The 22,344-nt window shown below is 38.5% G+C and overlaps 3 protein-coding genes across 3 annotated transcripts; all 3 read right to left on the bottom strand.

Annotated features, from left to right (window-relative positions):
- Window positions 1–1,177: 1,177 nt before the first annotated feature.
- On the bottom strand, window positions 1,178–2,122 carry LOC137005337 (olfactory receptor 52B4-like). The gene has a single exon (XM_067366183.1). It carries the CDS (start codon window positions 2,120–2,122, stop codon window positions 1,178–1,180), a length of 945 nt encoding a protein of 314 aa, XP_067222284.1.
- A 6,005-nt stretch (window positions 2,123–8,127) lies between these two features.
- On the bottom strand, window positions 8,128–9,072 carry LOC137004177 (olfactory receptor 52B4-like). Its single transcript, XM_067364376.1, has one exon. It carries the CDS (start codon window positions 9,070–9,072, stop codon window positions 8,128–8,130), a length of 945 nt encoding a protein of 314 aa, XP_067220477.1.
- Window positions 9,073–15,573: 6,501 nt separating this feature from the next.
- LOC137005309 (olfactory receptor 52B4-like) lies at window positions 15,574–16,518 on the bottom strand. Its single transcript, XM_067366151.1, has one exon. It carries the CDS (start codon window positions 16,516–16,518, stop codon window positions 15,574–15,576), a length of 945 nt encoding a protein of 314 aa, XP_067222252.1.
- Window positions 16,519–22,344: the final 5,826 nt, after the last annotated feature.

Genomic DNA, 22,344 nt, shown 5'->3' with positions numbered 1-22,344 from the left:
ATGCATACTTGATTTCATGTATAGAACTATTACTTTTTTCACAAAGCTTTTTAATCATACTTGAGAGCAGAGAGCAAAAAAATTCTTCTGAAATGGTCAGAGTATAATTGAAGAGTTGAAGACTATAATGTTACAAAGTTAGAGTTAGTTAGTTTTGCAGATTGCCTCAAACTGGACCACTATAATCCTTGATGAATCCTTTTTTTTTTTCTCTTTTTTTTTTTTTTTTTTTTTTTGTTTTGGTCTGTGCTGCACAGTCCTACTTAGCTTCCTTTATTCCCTTATCACCTGCATCTTACTGTGAGCTATTTCTCCACTTAGGATGTAAGGCCAAAATGTATACAGGACACAAAATGGTTTGGAGAGTCAGTCTTTCCACATAATATATAAGGTATGTTTTGCATGCTGGGCCTAGCATGGTTGCTGGTCCCCAGCATGGGAAGCGAGAGTGCCAGCTGGACCAGCACTGTATAAGCACTATACTGGCTCTTACCAGCATAAACCATCCTGAAACATTATACATGCAAATAATGCAGCTAGCAAAGCCATAATCAAGATATTAAGAAATAAAAGTACATATTTCTAATTATTAAGGTTATTTAATGTTTTAGAATGATGTATTTGAAAATATTTAATATGCATACAGTATCTGCACTATTTCTCAACAAGCAGCAGAGGGCAGTATACTCAAAGTGGTTCAGGACAAACTCCAGTTTGGATAACTCTTTGTCATGACTCATGTGAAATATTGATCTGTAAATTATGTTGGCTCTAACCAGCATAAACCACCCTGAACCAAAATGAATTCTTGCTGGTTAGGGTTAGATAATATTACTAAACAACTTGTAAAATCTTGTAAAAAGATTAGAGGTATTAAGAAAAAGAGTGTTTAAATCTAGAAATGAAAAACACAATATTTTTTATTTATTTATTTTTTGGCATACATGTAACCTATCTTGATATAAAATATATTTTTGTATCGTGTGTATATGTGTATTTACTGTATGTATGTGCCACTGGTACCATTTCAAAAATTGTTTTAGGTTTCTATCTTGTTGGTCATAAACTGGAATTGCATTTAGCCTTTTTTAAAATATCAGTCAAATGAACTCCAGCAGAAAATGATATATCAGGACATGTCACAACCTGCTAAACTGTGATTATAAAAGTTATTTGTTCATGATGCAAAAACTTTTTTCTTGAAAAATTGGATCCCTTTGAACCTGATTTCTTTAGTTTTCATTCCATATATAACAGGATTCACCATCGGTGGCAATATCATAGCAGCAACCGCAATGAATTTTCTTAAGTGAGGAGAAATATCTTTTATCCTGTACGAGATGATCGTGAAAAGGCCCAAACACTCAAACAAGATAAAGACAACTAGATGTGTACCACATGTCTGCAGAGCTTTACTTCTCGTGTCAGAGCTTTTGTTGTGAAAGCAAGCTATGAGGATCTGTAGGTATGTGTACAAAATCAGACCAACTGTTATCACCTGACAGACAGCTGTCAACAACAGTCCATACATGTTATTAATGGTCGTGTCTCCACAGACCAACTGAAGCAGGGAGGGATTGTCACAGTATGGATGGGTAAGGTAAGACCTACAGCGAGGCAAACGCAGGAGGAGTATGAAAAGCACGGCTATCAGTGTCAAATTAGAGAGCCAAACCAACGAGATGATCTTCATGAGGTGAACGTTGCTCATAATGGTAGTGTATCTCATTGGCTGGCAGATAGCAACATATCTGTCGTATGCCATGGCAGTCAAGATGAAGACCACAGATACAGCATATACATGTATAAAGAAAGCCTGAGTGATACAAATGGAGAACGACATTGTCCTGGTGTCAAACAGGAGCTCCCGCATGATATGAGGGAACAAGCAAGTGGAGCCTATGAGGTCATTAATAGGCAAATTTAACAGGAGAATGTACATCGGTTCATGAAGACCCTTATTGGTTATGATTGTGAACAGGAGGAAGGAGTTGCAGAACAATATAATTATATAATTCAGAGCGGCAAAGATAAACGCAACAATGGCCTTCTCCGGAGACAGATCGAAGCCCTGAAGAGACAGATCAGATGACACATTGTAGACATTGCCAGTTGAAGACATGATATCATCCTAAACAAAGTAGAAAAGGGCAATTATATGAAAAATATTACAGCTCGACCAAGTATATTATGGGTAAATGTGTAATATTAAAAATACTTACAACAGATTCTGTACATTTAGAAATCCTTTGCTCTTCTGCATAAGATACGATGACAGTTATGAGCTGTCAATAACATGACACTTACTTACTGTCTGGTTGATTGACCAAGCAGTCATGCAGCAACCGGACCTTTAACTAGTGTGTGCGCTTTTATCTTGGGTCTTTTATACTGTCTTTAAGTTATCCGTCTATGTGGATTATAAACCTCATGAGGGAAAAACCCACTATGACGCTATGACGATGATATTGTCAACAAATCCTTTTTTTTTTAAATCAGATGAATCAATGAAAGAGCACGGCTAACTGGAGAACTTTGTCCATTTCTAAGATAGCACAACTAACTGGAGAAATTTAATGTTGCTTTTAATGGTGCATTCTGTAGTTTAGTGGTAATCTAAAAAAAAAATCATTTGGGAAAGGGCAATATTATTATATTTGCGTGCGATATTTGCATAGCGCTGCTATATACCAAGGTGGGTATAAATACGGAAGCAGATGCAGTTGCACTCTGTCTTTTGCTTTGGAGCCAACCTGTTGTGTTCCTGCTATTGACTGAGAGTGAACTTCTCAAGCCTTTGTAGTGCCTCGTTTTACTGTGCTGGTGTTAACCCTCTGGGGTCTGAGGATTTTTGGGGCCCTGGAGAAGTTGTGATATGCCCTGACATTTGTGCCTTTTTCAGTTGTTCATAAACATAGTAATGGAAAAAGTGTCATTACACTGTACTTAGCACAAACTAGGCTACAATAATATGTGAGGAATATGTGGTTATTGAAAAAACAAAAAACTTAATAAATAAAGCCAAAAAATATATATTAAATCTGAGACTTCTGAGTATTGGAGATTGTAGACTAGAGTTTTTGCTTCAAAATGATGTAAAATTATGCTGCCTACACGTTCATTTATAACAATATATTGATTTCGTTTTTGTAAGACACTTTTTGTCAAGAAACACAGTATGCGTGGAGGCGTGAATCATCATGAATTATTGGTCATTTACACCTGGAAGACAAAAGAATCGCATAATGAGTTGTAATGACCTGCATATTAAGTAGGCCTTTCAGTCAGGGAGGCTGTGAAAAAACCCTCTGTGATCATGTCTCAAGCTCATCATGGTGTATATCAAACAGAAAAAAACAGCAATACTGTGAAATATTATTAGGCCTACAATTTAAAATAATAGTATTCTATTATATACTTTAAAATATAATGTATTTCTGTGATGCAAAGTGTCTGAACAATTATGTTACCTCTATGGCATTTCATATAGCCCTTTAGCTTAAAAACATGCACATTTGGAGAAATATTGATGGATTCTCATATGTTTATGTCAATTTTCTATACAGAGTAATATTTATACAATATTTATTGTCATCACTATGAATGCTAGATACTGTGTTTTTAATTCATACTTGCAGCCGGAGGGCGCTCTGTGAACATTTAGTCCACAAAAAGAAGCCTCCTAAAAGAAGAACAATCATGTGACTCTCCAGGAACTAACAGAGGCCAGAGATCTCTATAATATGCAAATAAACACTTTTGAAGACAATAAATACACGATTGAGACAATGTATACATGTATTGCCTCAGAATTTCTCTGGTTCCGGTCAGGGGAGTGGCATGTTGGCGTGCATGAGGAGGTGACCACGTCATGGAGAACGCTGTATAGCATTCGTGCCAGGCCTGGTCCCTCATCCACCTTCATCACTCTGGATTGCAGGGAGGCTAAGGGGTGCGCTGGGATCCATCCGACGGCTGCAGGCTGGCGCGGTGAACTGCGTCTCCTATACCGGGCCTGTAAATTCACGTCTAGCTTCACAGAGAAAGCTTACAGAGCCTGTGGACAGGCCGCCTCTGCCTTGCATGCCATGGCCCTGCTACAGGTCTATCAGGCCAAAGTGCTCATGGACATGCCCCAGGGTGGTCTTAACCAACACCTGCTGGGGGAGCTGTGCGCCACCACTGACCTTGCTCTCTGGGTGACTAAGGTGATGGCTGACCACCTGTGGCTGACCTTGGTGGACATGAGGGAGAACGATAAGTATCGGTTCCTGGACTCCCCCGTGTAACAGGTCGGCCTATTCAGCGACACAATCAAGAGCTTTGCCCAGCAGTTCTTGGCCACACAGAAGTAGACTGAGGCCATCAAACACATCCTGCCACGGCGGTCCGCTGCTGCCTCCACCCCACCGCCGGCTTTGCAACCTCAGTCTGCTTGTCGCTCGCCTGCATCATCCTACGTCCCTGCTAAGTATGCAAAGCAGCAGCCTCCACCCGCCAGACAGCAGCGAGCCAGTCGTGGCGCCCAGCCTGCTCAGACCCTAGCCAAGCCAGGTGGAAAGATAACTATGAAACGGTCCTGAGATGGGCAACCTGGAAGAGAGGATGTCAGCTCTTTGGGAGATGATGCCCACATCTGTCCCTCCCCCGGAGGAGGGCCAGTGGGAAATTGTGTCTCATATTGTCCCAACGCTGGCTCTCCGGAGTCCAGAGGTACCCACCTTTTCATAAAAAGAGCTGTTTCCCAATCCTCCAGGTCCCAAGAGGGCACGGCTAGCAGTGTGCAGTGCTCTGCCTCGCCACTCTCAGCCCCCTCTCACCTCGCCAGCAGGTCCCAGTGTGTATGTCGAGGCTGCCTCCCTTGCGGCGTCTCCCATACACACTGCCACTTTGGGCTGCTATGCCGTCTGAGTCAGGTCCCAGTACTCTGCCTCGCTGCCCAACGGCAGGTATGTCTGTGGTGCCTTTGGTCCTGCTGGCTCAGAGGCAGACATTGTTCCACTCAAGGAACAGGGCGTTCGCATTCTCAACTACCTCGATGACTGGCCAGCTTGCGGGAGCAGTTGTGCGAACACGGGGACATGGTGTTTGCTCACCTCAGCCGGTTGGGTCTTCGGGTCAACTGGGACAAGAACAAACTCGCCTTCGGGAGAGAGGATCTCTTATCTCGATATGGAACTGGACTCGGTCTCCTGGACAGCACGCCGCACAGAGGAGTGCATCCAGTCGGTGTTGAACTGCATGAGTTCACTCAAGGACAGTGGCCCCACTGAAACTTTTTCAGAGACTCCTGGGGCATATGGCATCCGCAGCCCCAGTCATGTCACTCAGATTGCTTTATATGAGGCCGCTTCAACACTGGCTTCACAACCGGGTCCCGAGATGGGCGTGTCAACGCGGTATGTTCCGTGTTTTTGTGATACCGAACAGCCATCGTACCCTCACTCAGTGATTGGACCCTTAGTTCCTGCGGGCAGGAATTCCCCTCAAACAAGTGTCCAGGTGTCCTGTGGTCTCCACAGATGCCTCAGCCACCTGGTGGGGACCGATTGAAAGGGAACCCTCATTGTAACCCTCGTTCCCTGAAGGAGGGAATGGAGATGTACGTCCCGTCGCCACAGTTCCTGTGCCTTCGCTGTAGTGCAGACTAAGGTTGTCTCCTCAGCAAAAAACAGAGTACGACTGCATCCACTTCCGTATTTATATCTGCCTTTTGGGGGGCGGTGTGCCCTATGCAAATATCGCATGCCAATTCCATTGGCTTGTTTAGTTTCACTCGAAGCTGATAGGGCTCTCTGGCGATATCCCAATTTGTCAGTCACTACTGACGTACCTCTCCATTCTCTCCTTCAGGGAACGAGGGTTACACACATAACCAAGACGTTTTCCTGCTGACATTTTTCACTTCAAACATATGTGCTCATTTAGGATGTTTTCACTGGATCCTGTGATGACTACTGCATAAATATTATGTACAGTGTTGCATGACCATGACATCTTATGAAATTAACAAATTAACAAAATTAATTTTATTAGTATGGCTCCCAGGATGACACCTGTCAAAAATAAGTTGACTATTAATTAATTAACAGCTGAACATAAGTTCACAAATAAAACATTCATGAAATCTGAAATTTGTTATAGTGTTCTTATAGTTATTTTTTGGAATAAATATAAAAATACTTTGGCATCTGCATCCAAGACATCTAACCCATTTTATCTCTCCTGCTTCTATTTTTTCTTAATAAACTTATATTTACTGCATTCGCTATTGAATCCTCCTTATTTCATGTGATACTATTTAAAGACACCTTTAACATGTAGTTAAGTATCATATACAGGAAATATTAACATAGTTACAATACATTTGAAATTAATTATTTAATGGATAAATATATGTGGGTAATACATTATAAATACATTTTATATATATTCATCATACATTATTCTTTATTTTTTTATATATTACATAAATAATTAATAAGTGTATTTTCTGTGTCTGATGGGTATATTTAAAAGTGTACAAGAGATGGGTCCACTTAGATGTTAAGATTATCTTAAGAAGTACTAAAGAAGAATTTTTGGTATATTAAGTACAAAATTAGTGCATGGAAATAGAGCACTTTAAGTACATTACAGAAGTCTACTAAGTGTACTGAAATAAAGTGTATTTTAGTGCAGTTTTTTCACCTGGGTATAAAGAACACTTGGAAAAGCATCTTGAAAGCATCTGCTGTGTACAAACTCTGATAAACCTCTTTAAAAGTCAGTTTTACATATAAGTCTAAATCATAAACATCTTAAAGGCATTTTATAAATGCGTATTTAACATCTGACAGAAAAAAGTCTTATAGACGCGTTGCAGATGAGCAAATACTCTAGTCTTCCAGATGAAAACACACAAATCAAATAGACGTCTCTGCGATGTACATGTGCTATCTGTTTATTTATTTAACAGAAAATGGGAGTATGAATTTACATCGGATTTAAACATTTTAAAACACTGAGGACTTTGCTTCCTCATTTATTGCAAATAAACTACTGTGCAATTAATTATATATGCAAATAATGCACCTAGCAAAGCCATAATCAAGAAATTAAGAAATAAAATTGTATACTTCTAATTATTAAGGTTATTTATTGTTTTAAAATGATGTATTTGAAAATTTTTAATACAGTATTTCAAAGCATACAGTATCTGAACTATTTCTCAATAAGCAGCAGAGGGCAATATACTCAAAGTGATTCAGGACAAACTGCAATTCAGATCACTCTTTGTCATGACTCATGTGAAATATTGATCTGTAAATTATGTCGGCTCTAAACCAACATAAACCATCCTGAACCAACACAAATTCATGCTGGTTTAAGCTGGATTTTTCAGCAGGGAAGGAACAAAAGACACAGCACTGCCACAGAATAGCAGCACTGTTGCATCACAGTATGAATGTCCCTGTCTATAAAGGACAAATGGTTTACAGAATGGATGGATGGAATGAAAAAAGATATCAAAATCTTACAATCTTAAAAAAATAATACTTTTTAAATAGATTTTGCTATTATTCTTGCAGTTCTATACATGCATAAGATGGGTTAGATGCAAAAATAATTCTATGTCTAACAATATAATGGTTTTGGGAAGTTAGGTAAATTGTTTCAATAATAATCTGTATCTTACATAAAGATGTGATTTCAGAGACGTCAATTTAGTAGACAATATTACTAAACAAATTGTAAGATCTTGTAAAGTTTACAGAGGTATTAAGAAAAAAGTGTGTAATTATCTATAAAATAAAAACACAGTATTTATTCATATTATTTTGGCATACTTGTAACCAATCTTGTGTTCTGAGATGCCAAGGATCTTGGCTCATTACTCAGCTTAATAAATGTCATTTTAAAACTTATACTACAGTATGAAATATACTTATATTGTGTGTGTATGTGTATATACTGTATGTATGTGCCACTGGTACCATTTCAAAAAGTGGTTTAGGTTTCTTATGGTCATAAACTGGAATTGCATTTAGGCCTTTTTTTTTAAATATCAGTCAAATTAAGTCCAGCAGAAAAGGATATATCAGGACATGTCACAACCTGTTAAACTGTGATTCTAAAGTTATTTGTTCACAATGCAAAAACTTTTTTCTTGAAAAACTGGATCCCTTTGACTCTGATTTCTTTAGTTCTCATTCCATATATAACAGGATTCACCGTTTGTGGCAATATTATACCAGCAATCGTAATGAATTTTCTTAAGTGAGGAGAAATATCTTTTATCCTGTATGAGATGATCGTGAAAAGACCCAAACACTCAAACAAGATAAAGACAACTAGATGTGTACCACACGTCTGCAGAGCTTTACTTCTCGTGTCAGAGCTTTTGTTGCGAAAGCAAGCTATGAGGATCTGTAGGTATGTGTACAAAATCAGACCAACTGTTATCACCTGACAGACAGCTGTCAACAACAGTCCATACATATTATTAATGGTCGTGTCTCCACAGACCAACTGAAGCAGGGAGGGATTGTCACAAAATGGACTGGTAAGGTAAGACCTACAGCGAGGCAAACGCAGGAGGAGAATGAAAAGCACGGCTATCAGTGTCAAATTAGAGAGCCAAACCAACAAGATGATCTTCATGAGGTGAATGTTGCTCATAATGGTAATGTATCTCATTGGCTGGCAGATAGCAACATATCTGTCGTATGCCATGGCAGTCAAGATGAGGACCACAGTAGCAGCATATAGATGTATAAAGAAAGCCTGAGTGATACAAATGGAGAACGACATGGTCCTGGTGTCAAACAGGAGCTCCCGCATGATATGAGGGAACAAGCAAGTGGAGCCTATGAGGTCATTAATAGGCAAATTTAACAGGAGAATGTACATCGGTTCATGAAGACCCTTATTGGTTATGATTGTGAACAGGAGGAAGGAGTTGCAGAACAATATAATTATATAATTCAGAGCGGCAAAGACAAACGCAACAATGGCCTTCTCAGGAGACAGATCGAAGCCCTGAAGAGATAAATCAAATGACAAATTGTAGACATTGCCAGTTGAAGACATGATATCATCCTAAACAAAGTAGAAAAGGGCAAATATATGAAAAATATTACAGCTCAACCAAGTATACTATGGGTAAATGTGTAATATTACAAATACTTACAACAGATTCTGTACATTTAGAAATCCTTTGCTCTTCTGCATAAGATACGATGACAGTTATGAGCTGTCAATAACATGACACTTACTTACTGTCTGGTTGATTGACCAAGCAGTAATGCAGCAACCGGACCTTTAACTAGTGTGTGCGCTTTTATCTTGGGTCTTTTATAGTGTCTTTAAGTTATCCGTCTATGTGGATTATAAACCTCATGAGGGAGAAAAACCCACTATGACAATGATATCAACAAATCCTTTTTTTCCTTTTTTTTTTCAGATGAATCAATGAAAGAGCACGGCTAACTGGAGAACTTTAATGTTGCTTTTAATGGCGCAATCTGTAGTTTAGTAGTAATCTAACAAAATATATATATATATATACACATTTAAAAGAGTTATCTAAATGGGATCATTTGGGAAAGGGCCATGGTCTTTAAAAAGTTTTATAAATTTGTTGACATTTAATGACATAACACATTCATTGCGTATACACCGTTTTGACCAACAACAGTGACTTTTAATAATTAGACACTAGAGACAACTAGAGGCCTAACATTACAGCAAAGGAAGCTCTCTCTCTCTCCATCTCTCTTTATTTCTCTGCCCTCGTAACCTCTCTTTTCATTTATGACGACATTTGTCGAACTCAAAGTCATCTCTAATTTGACAGTTTACCATCTGATCTCACTCAGTGACTCTAAGCCAGTGTTTCCCAACACCACTATAAAAATATAACAAAACTGCACAAATATGCATTGCTTCAAATGGCACATAAAACTATTATATTAAAAGTAGTACTCACATTTAATGCTAAACTTGAGCTTGAGTCAAATAAGAACTCAATAAGGTATGATGTTAGTGATAAAACGAAAAATTGACATTGTTGCGTTAAATTTACACCTCGTATTTAATTAAACACTGTCATTGAAGTTGGTATTTGAGGATTTATCTATTATATAGCAGACTTGCACATGTTATATAATATTAACATTTTATGAAAATCAAGCTCAAATTGAGTTAAGGTTTTTGACAAGATATTTTGTCTCTCACTGAAACAGTCGCATCTGAGGTAGTAAGTGCATCGCATTATGTTTTCATCATCGTACAGTATATAAAGTTTATTGTGGTGCTCAGACTGGTTGAAATGATTAAAATCATCATGATATGGTAAAGCGCTATCAGGACATTTAAAACAGTATGCTTCAACTAGACGACAAAAACATACAAAATACAAAAAACATTAGCCTTAAAGGTGCCCTAGAATTAAAAATTGAATTTATCTTGGCATAGTTAAATAACAAGAGTTCAGTACATGGAAAAGACATACAGTGATTCTCAAACTCACTGTACAGTGTACACCTGTACACTATAGGCTACTTACGTAAACATCAGTTCTTTACTTACCCTCGCACTGCAAAGAAGCAGAGATCTCCGACTCCAAACTATGCACGGGCGTGGCGGAGTTATATGAGATTTGACTGACAGTTTGAGGAGCCAGTGGAGTTACGAGGTTTAGTCACAACCTATTTTAAATGCGTTTCATTGGTTAAATGTCTGTAAAACCCACATACATAAAGGATGACCAATAGCATTAATTTTATAAAACAATGAAGAAATATAGAGTTACAAGGTTTTGTCCAGGCAGCACGATGATTCTTATTTGTAGCATTTATTTTTTAGGAATTGTATCATTTTCCACGGCACAGCTGACAAGCTGCCACGGCACATCAGTGCTTGATGCAGTGGTTGGGTTGGGAAACGCTGCTGTAGGACGGGACGAAACCATGCAGTGAATGGGGGGATCATTGTGCTGGAAAATGCAGAAATAAACCATAATTTTGTTTTATTTGTAATTCTTTGGTAGATTATACATTTATTACTTCTATTAAATTACTACTAGTACTAGTACTATTACTACTAAAACCAATCTCTGGGGGCCCCAAAAGTGACGTTTTACATAACATCTAAATCATAAAAATCTTAAAGGCATTTCATAAATGCGTATTTAACATCTGACAGAAAAAGTCTGACAAAAGAAAAAAAACACATTGAAGATGAGCAAATACTCTAGTCTTCCAGATGATGACTTTGCTTCCTCATTTATTACAAATGTACTGTGAAATTAATTATATGTGCAATGCACCTAGCTGTCACGGACAGAAGATTAGGAAACAACAGGTTTGCAGGTAGGCAGGGATGGACTGGGACCAAAAATCGGCCCTGGCATTTTGGCCCAGACCGGCCCACCACCACATAAGATCACAAATACCACCTGCCTTCCGCTTTATATTATATATATATAATTTCATGACTATACAATTATATATTACTAATTATATAATTCCCACCGGGAAAGTTCCCGGTATGCCAGATGGCCATATATATATATATATATATATATATATATATATATAAAATTTATTTTATTTATTTATTTTTAAGTTGCTTACAACCAAGTCACCAAAATACGATGAATATACACTGAGCATAACCCAACACACAACAGTAAATCTATTAGCCTTATTACAGTTTACTATTCTTATCACAATGTTAATTGTTGTTGGTGTGGGTGACTTATATCCACTTGGGTAAAGTTGGTTTTATATTCGCACATTCGGACTTCTGATAAATTCAGACTTTCCAATAAATGTGCAATAAATTAATGTTTGCGAATTTTAAGCAGCGACATGATATTGACAACCAACGATTGTCAACTTACAACATTTTTCACAGTCGATCAAAATAGGCAAGTATTGTTTTAATGGCATATTTATTTTTGAATGTCCACTGAATGTCCAATGTAGTGTGATTAGCAAGGCTATTGAATACGGATGTCCGAATGTGCGAATATAAAACCAACTTTACCCAAGTCTTATGCCCAACAAGCTATGGTAAACAAGCTAGGTAACATTATAATCGCTAAAACAGCGGACTCATGGGAAAAATCATCAGTTATCATCTGTTATGACTAATTACTCAGCACCGTCATCATTAAAGAGAAAATAATCACTTCATCCGATGTTTTTGAATAAAATAGCCTTGACAGCCGACTTACTGGAACTCATCTGTCTGTAGAACTGTTCTCTCCCGCCGGCGCCGCCGGACTTCGATAGAATCTAATCACAAGCGAGTGTGACGTGCGCGGTGGACCAAACCACTGTGAGGCAAGGGAGGGGTGACTCAAAATGTTTCTAAACTTAAAACGCCCGTTTGCATTGCTTTACTACTTAAATAATTATTTTAAGTTTATATAATTTATGCACAATACTTAGCGTGGTTATATAAATAACCAGTGGTCATTAATTATATATTTTTTTTTGGGGGGGGGGACAGCACTCAGATACGGGGGGCCCTGTCCCCCCGCGATTTACGCCCCTGCTGCTACTGCCGAAAACATTTGTGTCTGTTCAAAGATATGATTGGGCCAGTCCAGTGTCAGTCAAGAAAACAATGGGCCGCTGAGCTAAATGTTTCATGAACCGCGTCTGTCAGAAGGGAAAAAAAAACTAGCCTATGTGATATTTTTGGGCCAGCAGCCCCAGTGTCAATTGAAAAAGCATTGGGCCGCCAATCTAGGCCTACCACTTTCATGGGCCGAGAGAATTTTTTATTTTTTTTTGCGGTCGGCGACCATCGGCTCCAAAATGCACGTCGGCCCACCGGGAAAGTTCCCGGTATGCCAGATGGCCAGTCCGCCTGTGCAGGTAGGTGGTATTTATTTGACAAACAGCAGGTATATACAGATGAACAGGTGAGTGATGGTAAATTGGTATTTGATATGGTGAAACAGAAGTGGTGATACTGTCCTTTTCTCTTGCAGGTAGATGACTCGTGGTTGCCAGGGAGCGAAGTGGTGGAGTGGACTCACGGAGACGGTAGGGAGACAAACACACAGATATGTAGCACGAAGATTGGGAAACACGCTGGAGTGGAATAGATAAGTATTTCACAATGATCAGGAGCATTGGAATGTTAGTCGTAGTATCAACAAGACCAGAACATGAACTGAGGTAAGTGGTGTGTACAAGTATCTGGTGGTGATTGGGTGATGATGAGGATCAGGTGCAGGTGAATACTGAATGGTGGAGTGAGTGCAGGTGTAGGCCAGGGAGGATAATGGGAAATGGAGTCCAAAGCAGACAGGAACTGTGACACTAGTAAAGCCATTATCAAGACATTAAGAAACAAAAGTATATACTTTTAATTATTGAGGTTAAATATGCATTTGAAAATATTTAATACAGTATTTCAAAGCATGCAAACTGCAGTTCACTTTGTCATGTCTCATGTGAAATATTGATCTGTGAAGTATGTCACTTAGTTAGAATTTAATGTGTGTATGCTAAATAGCATCACCCATTTCCATAGCAAACCTTTTGTAACAAGTATAAATCAGATGACTACGGTTGACACAAACAAAGAGCTTTTCAAAAGCACTGAAGCATAAGATGCCTCCTCTAATTTGACTAAATTATTATTATTATTATTATTATTATTTTATGTGCTATATTATGAAGTTATAATAATTTGACTTGATGTTAACACTTAAATTCACTAATTCACTTACTATTCTACTATATTCTAAGTCAGCTTTGCATATTCTGGTATGCAATCAGTTAATCAATTTCTCTGTACTATCAAGTACTCTGTACTATGTGGTAGTTAGTTTTATCAGTTCAAATGATGAGCTAACTTACTTGCTAAATATAAAGCAGTTGGTTTCCTTAAGTTTGGTTTCCTTGCCATGACCCATAATTTTGCTTATAGTAAAACAAATGAACTGAAACTCAAATTCAAACCCCCAAATAAAAAGGGTGCATACTTAATTTCATGTATACACCTATTACTTTTTTTAATCATACTTGAGAGCAGAGAGCAAAACAACAGACAAAATAAAAAAATTTCTCCTGAAATGGTTAGAGCATAATTCACCATTGAAGACTATAATGTTACAAACAAGCATAAACCATGCTCTAAAGTAATAATAATAATAATAATATAATTAGTTTTACAGATTACCTCAAACTGGACCACTATAATCATTGATGAATCCTTACTTTGAGCCATTTCTCCACTTAGGATGTAAGGCCAAAATTTATACAGGACACAAAATGGTTTGGAGAGTCTGACATTTTACAGAATATATAAGTTATGTTTTGCATGCTGGGCCCAGCATGGGATGCTGGTTGCTGGTTTGGGCATGTTGGCATGGGAAGTGGGAGTGCCGGCTAGACCAGCACTGTATAAGCACTATACCTGCTCTAACCAGCATAAACCATCCTGAAACATTATAAATGCAAATAATGCACTTAGCAAAGCCAAGAAATTAAGAAATAAAAGTATATATCTGTAATTATTAAGGTTATTTAATGTTTTAGAATGATGTATTTGAAAATATTTAATATGCATACATTTACATATACTGCACTATTTCTCAATAAGCAGCAGAGGGCAATATACTCAAAGTGGTTCAGGACAAACTCCAGTTTGGATAACTCTTTGTCATGACTCATGTGGAATATTGATCTGTAAATTATGTTGGCCCTAACCAGCATAAACCATCTTGAACCAACACAAATTCATGCTGGTTTAAGCTGGATTTTTCAGCAGGGAAGGAACAAAAGACACAGCACTGCCACAGAATAGCAGCACTGTGGCATCACAGTATGAATGTCTCTGTCTATAAAGGACAAATGGTTTACAGAATGGATGGATGGAATGAAAAAAAAGACATTATACAATCTTACAATCTTAAAAAGATAATACCTTTTAAATAGATTTTGCTATTATTCATGCAGTTCTATACATGTATATTTGAAAGGGTTAGAGGCAAAAATAATTCTGTGTCTAACAATATAATGGTTTTAGGAAGTTAGGGAACAAATTGTTTTTAGTAATAATAATCTTTCTTTCTTTCTTTCTTTCTTTCTTTCTTTCTGTGTCTTACATAAAGAAGTGATTTCAGAGACATCAATGTAGTAGACAATAGTACTAAACAACTTGTAAGATCTTGTAAAAAGATTACAGAGGTATTAAGAAAAAATAAAGAGTGTGTTTAAATCTAGAAATGAAAAACACAATATTTATTCATATTTTTTGCCATACTTGTAACCAATCTTGTGTTCTGAGAAACAAAGGATTTTGGCTCATTACTCAGCTTAATAATTTCATTTTAAAATTTTGACTACGATATAACATATATTTATATATTGTGTGTATATGTGTATATACTGTATGTATGTGCTACTGTTACCATTTTAAAAATTGGTTTAGGTTTCTATCTTATGGTCATAAACTGGAATTGCATTTAGCCCTTTTTTAAATATCAGTCAGATTTAGTCCAGCAGAAAAGGATATATCAGGACGTGTCACAACCTGCTAAACTGTGATTCTAAAGTTATTTGTTCATGATGCAAAAACTTTTTTCTTGAAAAATTTGGTCCCTTTGACCCTGATTTCTTTAGTTCTCATTCCATATATAACAGGATTCATTGTTGGTGGCAATATCATAGCAGCAACCGCAATGAATTTTCTTAAATGAGGAGAAATATCTTTTATCCTGTATGAGATGATTGTGAAAAGACCCAAACACTCAAACAAGATAAAGACAACTAGATGTGTACCACACGTCTGCAGAGCTTTACTTCTCGTGTCAGAGCTTTTGTTGCGAAAGCAAGCTATGAGGATCTGTAGGTATGTGTACAAAATCAGACCAACTGATATCACCTGACAGACAGCTGTCAACAACAGTCCATAAATGTTATTAATGGTCGTGTCTCCACAGACCAACTGAAGCAGGGAGGGATTGTCACAGTATGGATGGGTAAGGTAAGACCTACAGCGAGGCAAACGCAGGAGGAGAATGAAAAGCACGGCTATCAGTGTCAAATTAGAGAGCCAAACCAACAAGATGATCTTCATGAGGTGAACGTTGCTCATAATGGTAGTGTATCTCATTGGCTGGCAGATAGCAACATATCTGTCGTATGCCATGGCAGTCAAGATAAAGACCGCAGACAGAGCATATATATGTATAAAGAAAGCCTGAGTGATACAAATGGAGAACGACATGGTCCTGGTGTCAAACAGGAGCTCCCGCATGATATGAGGGAACAAGCAAGTGGAGCCTATGAGGTCATTAATAGGCAAATTTAACAGGAGAATGTACATCGGTTCATGAAGACCCTTATTGGTTATGATTGTGAACAGGAGGAAGGAGTTGCAGAACAATATAATTATATAATTCAGAGCGGCAAAGACAAACGCAACAATGGCCTTCTCCGGAGACAGATCGAAGCCCTGAAGAGATAAATCAAATGACACATTGTAGACATTGCCAGCTGAAGACATGATATCATCCTAAACAAAGTAGAAAAGGGCAAATATATGAAAAATATTACAGCTCAACCAAGTATACTATGGGTAAATGTGTAATATTACAAATACTTACAACAGATTCTGTACATTTAGAAATCCTTTGCTCTTCTGCATAAGATACGATAACAGTTATGAGCTGTCAATAACATGACACTTACTTACTGTCTGGTTGATTGACCAAGCAGTCATGCAGCAACCGGACCTTTAACTAGTGTGTGCGCTTTTATCTTGGGTCTTTTATAGTGTCTTTAAGTTATCTGTCTATGTGGATTATAAACCTCATGAGGGAAAAACCCACTATGACGATGATATCAACAAATCCTTTTTTTCTTTTTTTTCTTTTTTAACCTGATCAGCTCTATGTGAAGGAGATGTGTTGCACTGAGTGAGGCAAATGGTGGTCACACCAGATACTGACTGGTTTTCGAACCCCCCAGACACCCCCATGTACATTTTTTATATATTTATCATATATTATTCTTATACTTAAAGAATTAATAAGTGTATTTTCTATGACTGATGAGTAAAAAAAAACATTATAGTACATATTCATGGTATCTCATAATAGCACATGTAACCCAGGTTAGATGAAGAGAAATTGAAGGGAATTATTTAATTTATTCACAGTTATTAACATCATATTTCTCTTAATAAAAGTTGGAAAGAAGTGTTAAAGTTATTAAAAACATTTAAAAAATTAGCAAATTTATCCCATTTAGTAGATTAGTGATTAACCCATGAGAGTTATTTGTCATCGCGCGTGTCCTGCGTGTCATCGAGCATGCGCAGTGACAGAAGAGACGAGTTGACGAAGAAAAGACGTGATCTGATCTTCGTGATCAAATTTGATTAAATATAGATTAAAAAACCCTCTGAATATCGTACAAAAAATTAAAATCAATTATTTTGAGGCATCCAGCATCTCAAGACGTCAACTGAACATTGTTGTATAATGTAATCGATAGTAAAGAGAAAAAATGTTTAAAAACTTCGGTTCACGGCAAATGAGTGTTTTAGTTGCAGTAAACTGTTTATCTTAATTTTTATTTGTATTTTGGCCTTAGTCGTTATAAACGTCATAGTGAATCGCATGATTATTGTTCATTGCAGTTCAAAGACGCCATTGCTGGCCACGCGCATGTGATAGAGATACGCCTGTGTGAGAGAAAAAACGAACTCCGAGATAAAAGACTATTACAACTTTTTGTAAAATAAATGTGTATGTTTTAGTTTCATTTTTATTTCAATCTGAGTGGTTAAAAATGTGGTCACGGTGAACCGCGTGGTTATTGTTCATTTCAGTTCACCGACGCCATTGTAGGCCACACACGAGTGTGTGAGAGAGACGCGCCTGTGAGCGAGTAAAATCAATTCATAGAGGCCAGGTTTTTTTTTTCCGTCCTTGTTTTTTTCTATTTTTCTTCTTTCTTCATCCTACGGATTCGTGATACTCCGGTGATCTTCTGTGATATCCTGTGAAACTTCACAATTGATGGCGAGCCAACCAAAATCTGCTACAGAGGAAAAAGGACGACACATCATAAAGAAGAGGACAATATCCTTTCTTTGAATTTATCATTCTTGCTTGGAGAAAGCAAGACACTTTCAACCTAAAGAACTATCAGAATCCCTTCCCTGAGGGAATTTACTGAACAGAACTGGAAAAGAGAAAAAGAAACTGATCAGTACTACATAGAACATTGAATGCTTGATAGGATACCAGTAACCCGTTTGATTAACATTGAAGTGCTTATTGGATTATCTGTGAGAATTTTGAGAGAAAAAATATATATAGTAAATAGTTTCTCTATCTGTTTTATTTATTTTCTTTCTTTTCTTTTTCTTCTTCTCATCTTTCTAATATTGAAATGACCGGTCCGTGTATATTTTTGGGGTGAAAAAAAGAGTGCACTCAAGGGAAATTTCCAAAGCCAATCTTTATTGTATATTGTTCATATGAAATTGTAATGTAATTGCCTTTTGTTCTTTTGTAATTATCAAATTATATTTCAAATCAAATTTAACTTTGTTGTCTGTCTGTTGTTTCTCACCACAACCCACCACCTCCTTGACGATCTCTAAATCTTCTGATTAATTAATTTCAATCGTCTGATAAACTAAATTCAACTCAATCATTAAATTGTTAGCAATCCTTTAAAGGGTGCTACATAAACTTTGGCGAGCCAGCCAGGAGGAGGCGCTGTTGCTGAGAAATAACGACTGTACATTTAGTAGAGAGGAAAAAAAAAATTTTTTTTTTGCTCTCTAACAAGTGTCGATAATGGAGATAATCGAGACTGAAGGGATTAAGATTCCAAATTCTGTTAAAGTCAGTGGCTTAACGGAAACTGACAGTGATGATGAATTATTCAAAACGCTGAAATAATACGGGTCATTTGCCAAAACCGTGCGCATCGATGACAGGGATTCCGAGTTTTACCGAAACGTAATAATTGAGTACGATGGTGACCAAGGTTTGCAGTCCCTAGGACCTCAATTGCCGTATGTCCACCAGCTATCAAACGAACCAGGCATTAAGTGCCATGTGAGAGCGTTAGCCAGTGTGTTTACACAGCAACTGGGCAGTAGCATAACAAAGTCCTACCTAGACAGATTGAAAGAAATAGCAGAAATGAGCGGAAACAACTTTGAGTCCATACTGAGTGAAATGCTGTCTCAAATGAGTGCTGACCCGCCGAACCTGGTAGTATTAGTGGAAATGCTTGTGAGAAAACATATTGGACATCCCCTGACGGAAATTCTGACCCAATCCTTGATCCGCCGAGTCAGATGGATGTCATACCATCTCAACCTATTCCTATCAATTTGATTGAGCCAACCCTTCACACCTCGTCCAAAATTCTCAACCCTCCTGAAGTGCAAAGACTAGTAGTTGAGCATGTCGTGCGGAGTGGTGAAGTGGCAGTGCAAGGGCAGGTACAGCCCAGGCTCAGAGTATTTTCTGGAAAATGCCCCAGGCCTGGCAATGAGGTAGATTACGACATTTGGCGTTCTAGTGTCGAATTCATTTTGAAAGATCCTTCCTTGTCCGATTTGCATGTGTCTAGGCGGATATTAGACAGTCTGTTGCCTCCTGCAGCAGATGTTATAAGGCATCTGAACCCTGAATCTCCCCCTTCTGCTTACCTCCAGCTGTTGGATTCCGCTTTCGGAGCTGTCGAGGATGGGGATGAATTGTTAGCGAAATTCATGAATACTCTGCAAGATGCGGGTGAGAGACCGTCCACTTATCTGTATGGGCTGCAGTCAGCTTTAAGGGCAACCATCAAAAGAGGTGGTGTTGCCCCAGAGGAGGCAGACAGGCATCTTCTCAAGCAGTTTTGCAGGGGCTGCTGGGATAATGACTTAATCACTGAACTGCGATTAGAACAAAAGCGAAACAATCCTCCTTCTTTTGCACAGCTTCTGCTTATGCTTCGTACGGAGGAAGATAGACATACTGCGAAAGCAACTCGAATGAAGCAGCATCTTGGGTCTTCTAAGCAGAAAGTGCTAATGCACTCTCAGAAAGCATGGGTTTCTGCTGAATTAGAACAGAACGAAAGACCAAGAGTGAGCCCTCTTGAAACTGAAACACGCGAGTTAAAGAAGCAGATTGTCAAGCTTCAGAGTCAGTTAGCAAATCTTACAATCCAAACAAAACATCCAAAGAAGGCTCCGTCAAAAGAGGTAGTAAAAAGACCTGCACCATCTGATCAAAAAAAGTCAGGAGCTGCTTGCGAGTGTAGTTTCAGTCAACAGGAAGCCGATTGATAGACCTAGGCCATGGTACTGTTTCACGTGTGGTGAGGACGGCCACATTGCATCATCCTGTACTTCTGAGCCAAACCCTGAGCTTGTTGCAACTAAACGTAAACTGTCAAGGGAGAAACAGTTACAGTAGGATTCGCAAAATTCCACTAACAGCTCTGATTTAAACTAGAGTCAGTTCCTGTTGTGGGACAAATGGGAGCTGAGGCTAAATTGAGTTGTCCCAATGTTAACCATGTTTTCAAGAAATGCCAAATTCCTAGGAAGCAGAGTGCAAGTCTACCTAAGGGTTTAGTTGGTGCTAGATGTGTTGCTGAAGTCAGCATTGCTGGTAAGAAATGTCATTGTCTATTAGACACAGGATCACAGGTCACAACCGTGCCTAAGTCCTTTTATGAGCAGCACCTCTCAGCGTACCCAATCAGCTCCCTAGATGATATTCTGGAGGTAGATGGCCTTTCTGTTCCATACGAAGGTTACATAATGGTAGATGTTACTTTCCCTGAAGAGTTTTTGGGTACAACTGTTGAGGTGGCTACGGTAGCCTTAGTCGTTCCAGATGTACGATCTCACACTCAGCCCTTGGTTTTAATCGGTACAAACATTCTTGACATTCTTTATGAGCAGCAGATACATGCAAAATCCCCAAGGCACCAACCATCCCTATTTGGGTATAGGGTGGTCCTGAAAACCCTTGAAACGAGGTGAAAGCAGAACATGAGTGGCATTCTAGGTCATGTGAGATTAAGGGGCAACGTACCTGAGGTCATGTCTGCTGGTCAAACTGTTGTTGTGGAAGGCTCTGTTGTGGTACCTGGTGGTGTAGATAAGTGTGTGGTAGTAGAACACCTGTCAGATTCCTCTTTACCTGGTGGTGTGTTTGTGAAACGCTGCCTACTTACCCCTTCTAATAGTCAGCCTGTTCGATTACCTGTGGTACTCAGAAACGAAACCGAGCATGATATAGCTATTCCTCCAAGATGCATAATAGCAGAGCTGCATGCAGTTGAGTCTGTGCTTCCTCAGTCAAGTGTTTCCCTTGTTAATAAACACTCACCTGTGCAGGAGTCCGATTTTACTCTAAATTTTGGTGAGTCTCCATTGTCACAAGAATGGCAGGACCGCATTTCTGCAAAGCTCAGAGAAATGCCTGATGTTTTTAGTCAACACGATTTAGACTTTGGGCATACGCAAAAGGTGAAACATCGTATACAATTACACGATGAAACTTTATGCATTTATGCATTTATGCATTTAAACATAGAGCGCGCCCGATCCATCCTCAAGATCTGGAAGCTGTCCGCAAGCATCTGCGCGATCTTCTTGCAAGCAAAGTTATTCGCGAGTCTGAGTCACCCTTTTCTTCTCCTATCGTAGTGGTGCGGAAGAAAAATGGAGATGTACGGTTGTGCATAGACTATAGGAAGTTAAACCTCCCAGACAGTGAAAGACGCTTATGCGTTACCCAACCTTGAGGAAACGTTTTCTGCCTTAACTGGGTCAAAATGGTTTTCTGTGCTAGACTTGAAGTCTGGGTATTACCAGATTTAAGTGGAAGAAGCAGACAAACCCAAAACCGCCTTCGTCTGTCCCTTGGGGTTTTGGGAATTTAACCGTATGCCTCAAGGGGTCACTAACGCCCCAAGTACTTTCCAGAGATTAATGGAAAAGTGTATGGAGGACATTAATCTCAGGGAAGTACTTGTCTTTTTGGACGATTTTATCATATTTTCTGAGACTTTAGAAGAACATGAAAGACAACTGTTGCAAGTCCTTTCTCGCCTCAGAGAATATGGGTTAAAACTTGCCCTTGAAAAGTGCAAATTCTTCCAGACTTCCGTTCGTTACTTAGGGCACATCGTGTCAGAACGCGGAGTAGAGACGGATCCGGAAAAAATAGAAGCCTTAAAAACCTGGCCGAGTCCCACAAACCTTAAAGAATTAAGGTCATTTTTGGGCTTTTCGGGGTATTACCGCCAATTTATTAAGGATTACTCAAGGCTGGTGAAACCACTCACTGACCTAACC

Source organism: Chanodichthys erythropterus, chromosome 17 (assembly GCF_024489055.1).
Source record: "Chanodichthys erythropterus isolate Z2021 chromosome 17, ASM2448905v1, whole genome shotgun sequence".
Lineage (NCBI taxonomy): Eukaryota > Metazoa > Chordata > Actinopteri > Cypriniformes > Xenocyprididae > Chanodichthys > Chanodichthys erythropterus.
The sequence above is the reverse complement of the archived record's forward strand: the minus strand, read 5'-3'. Positions and strand labels throughout refer to the sequence as shown.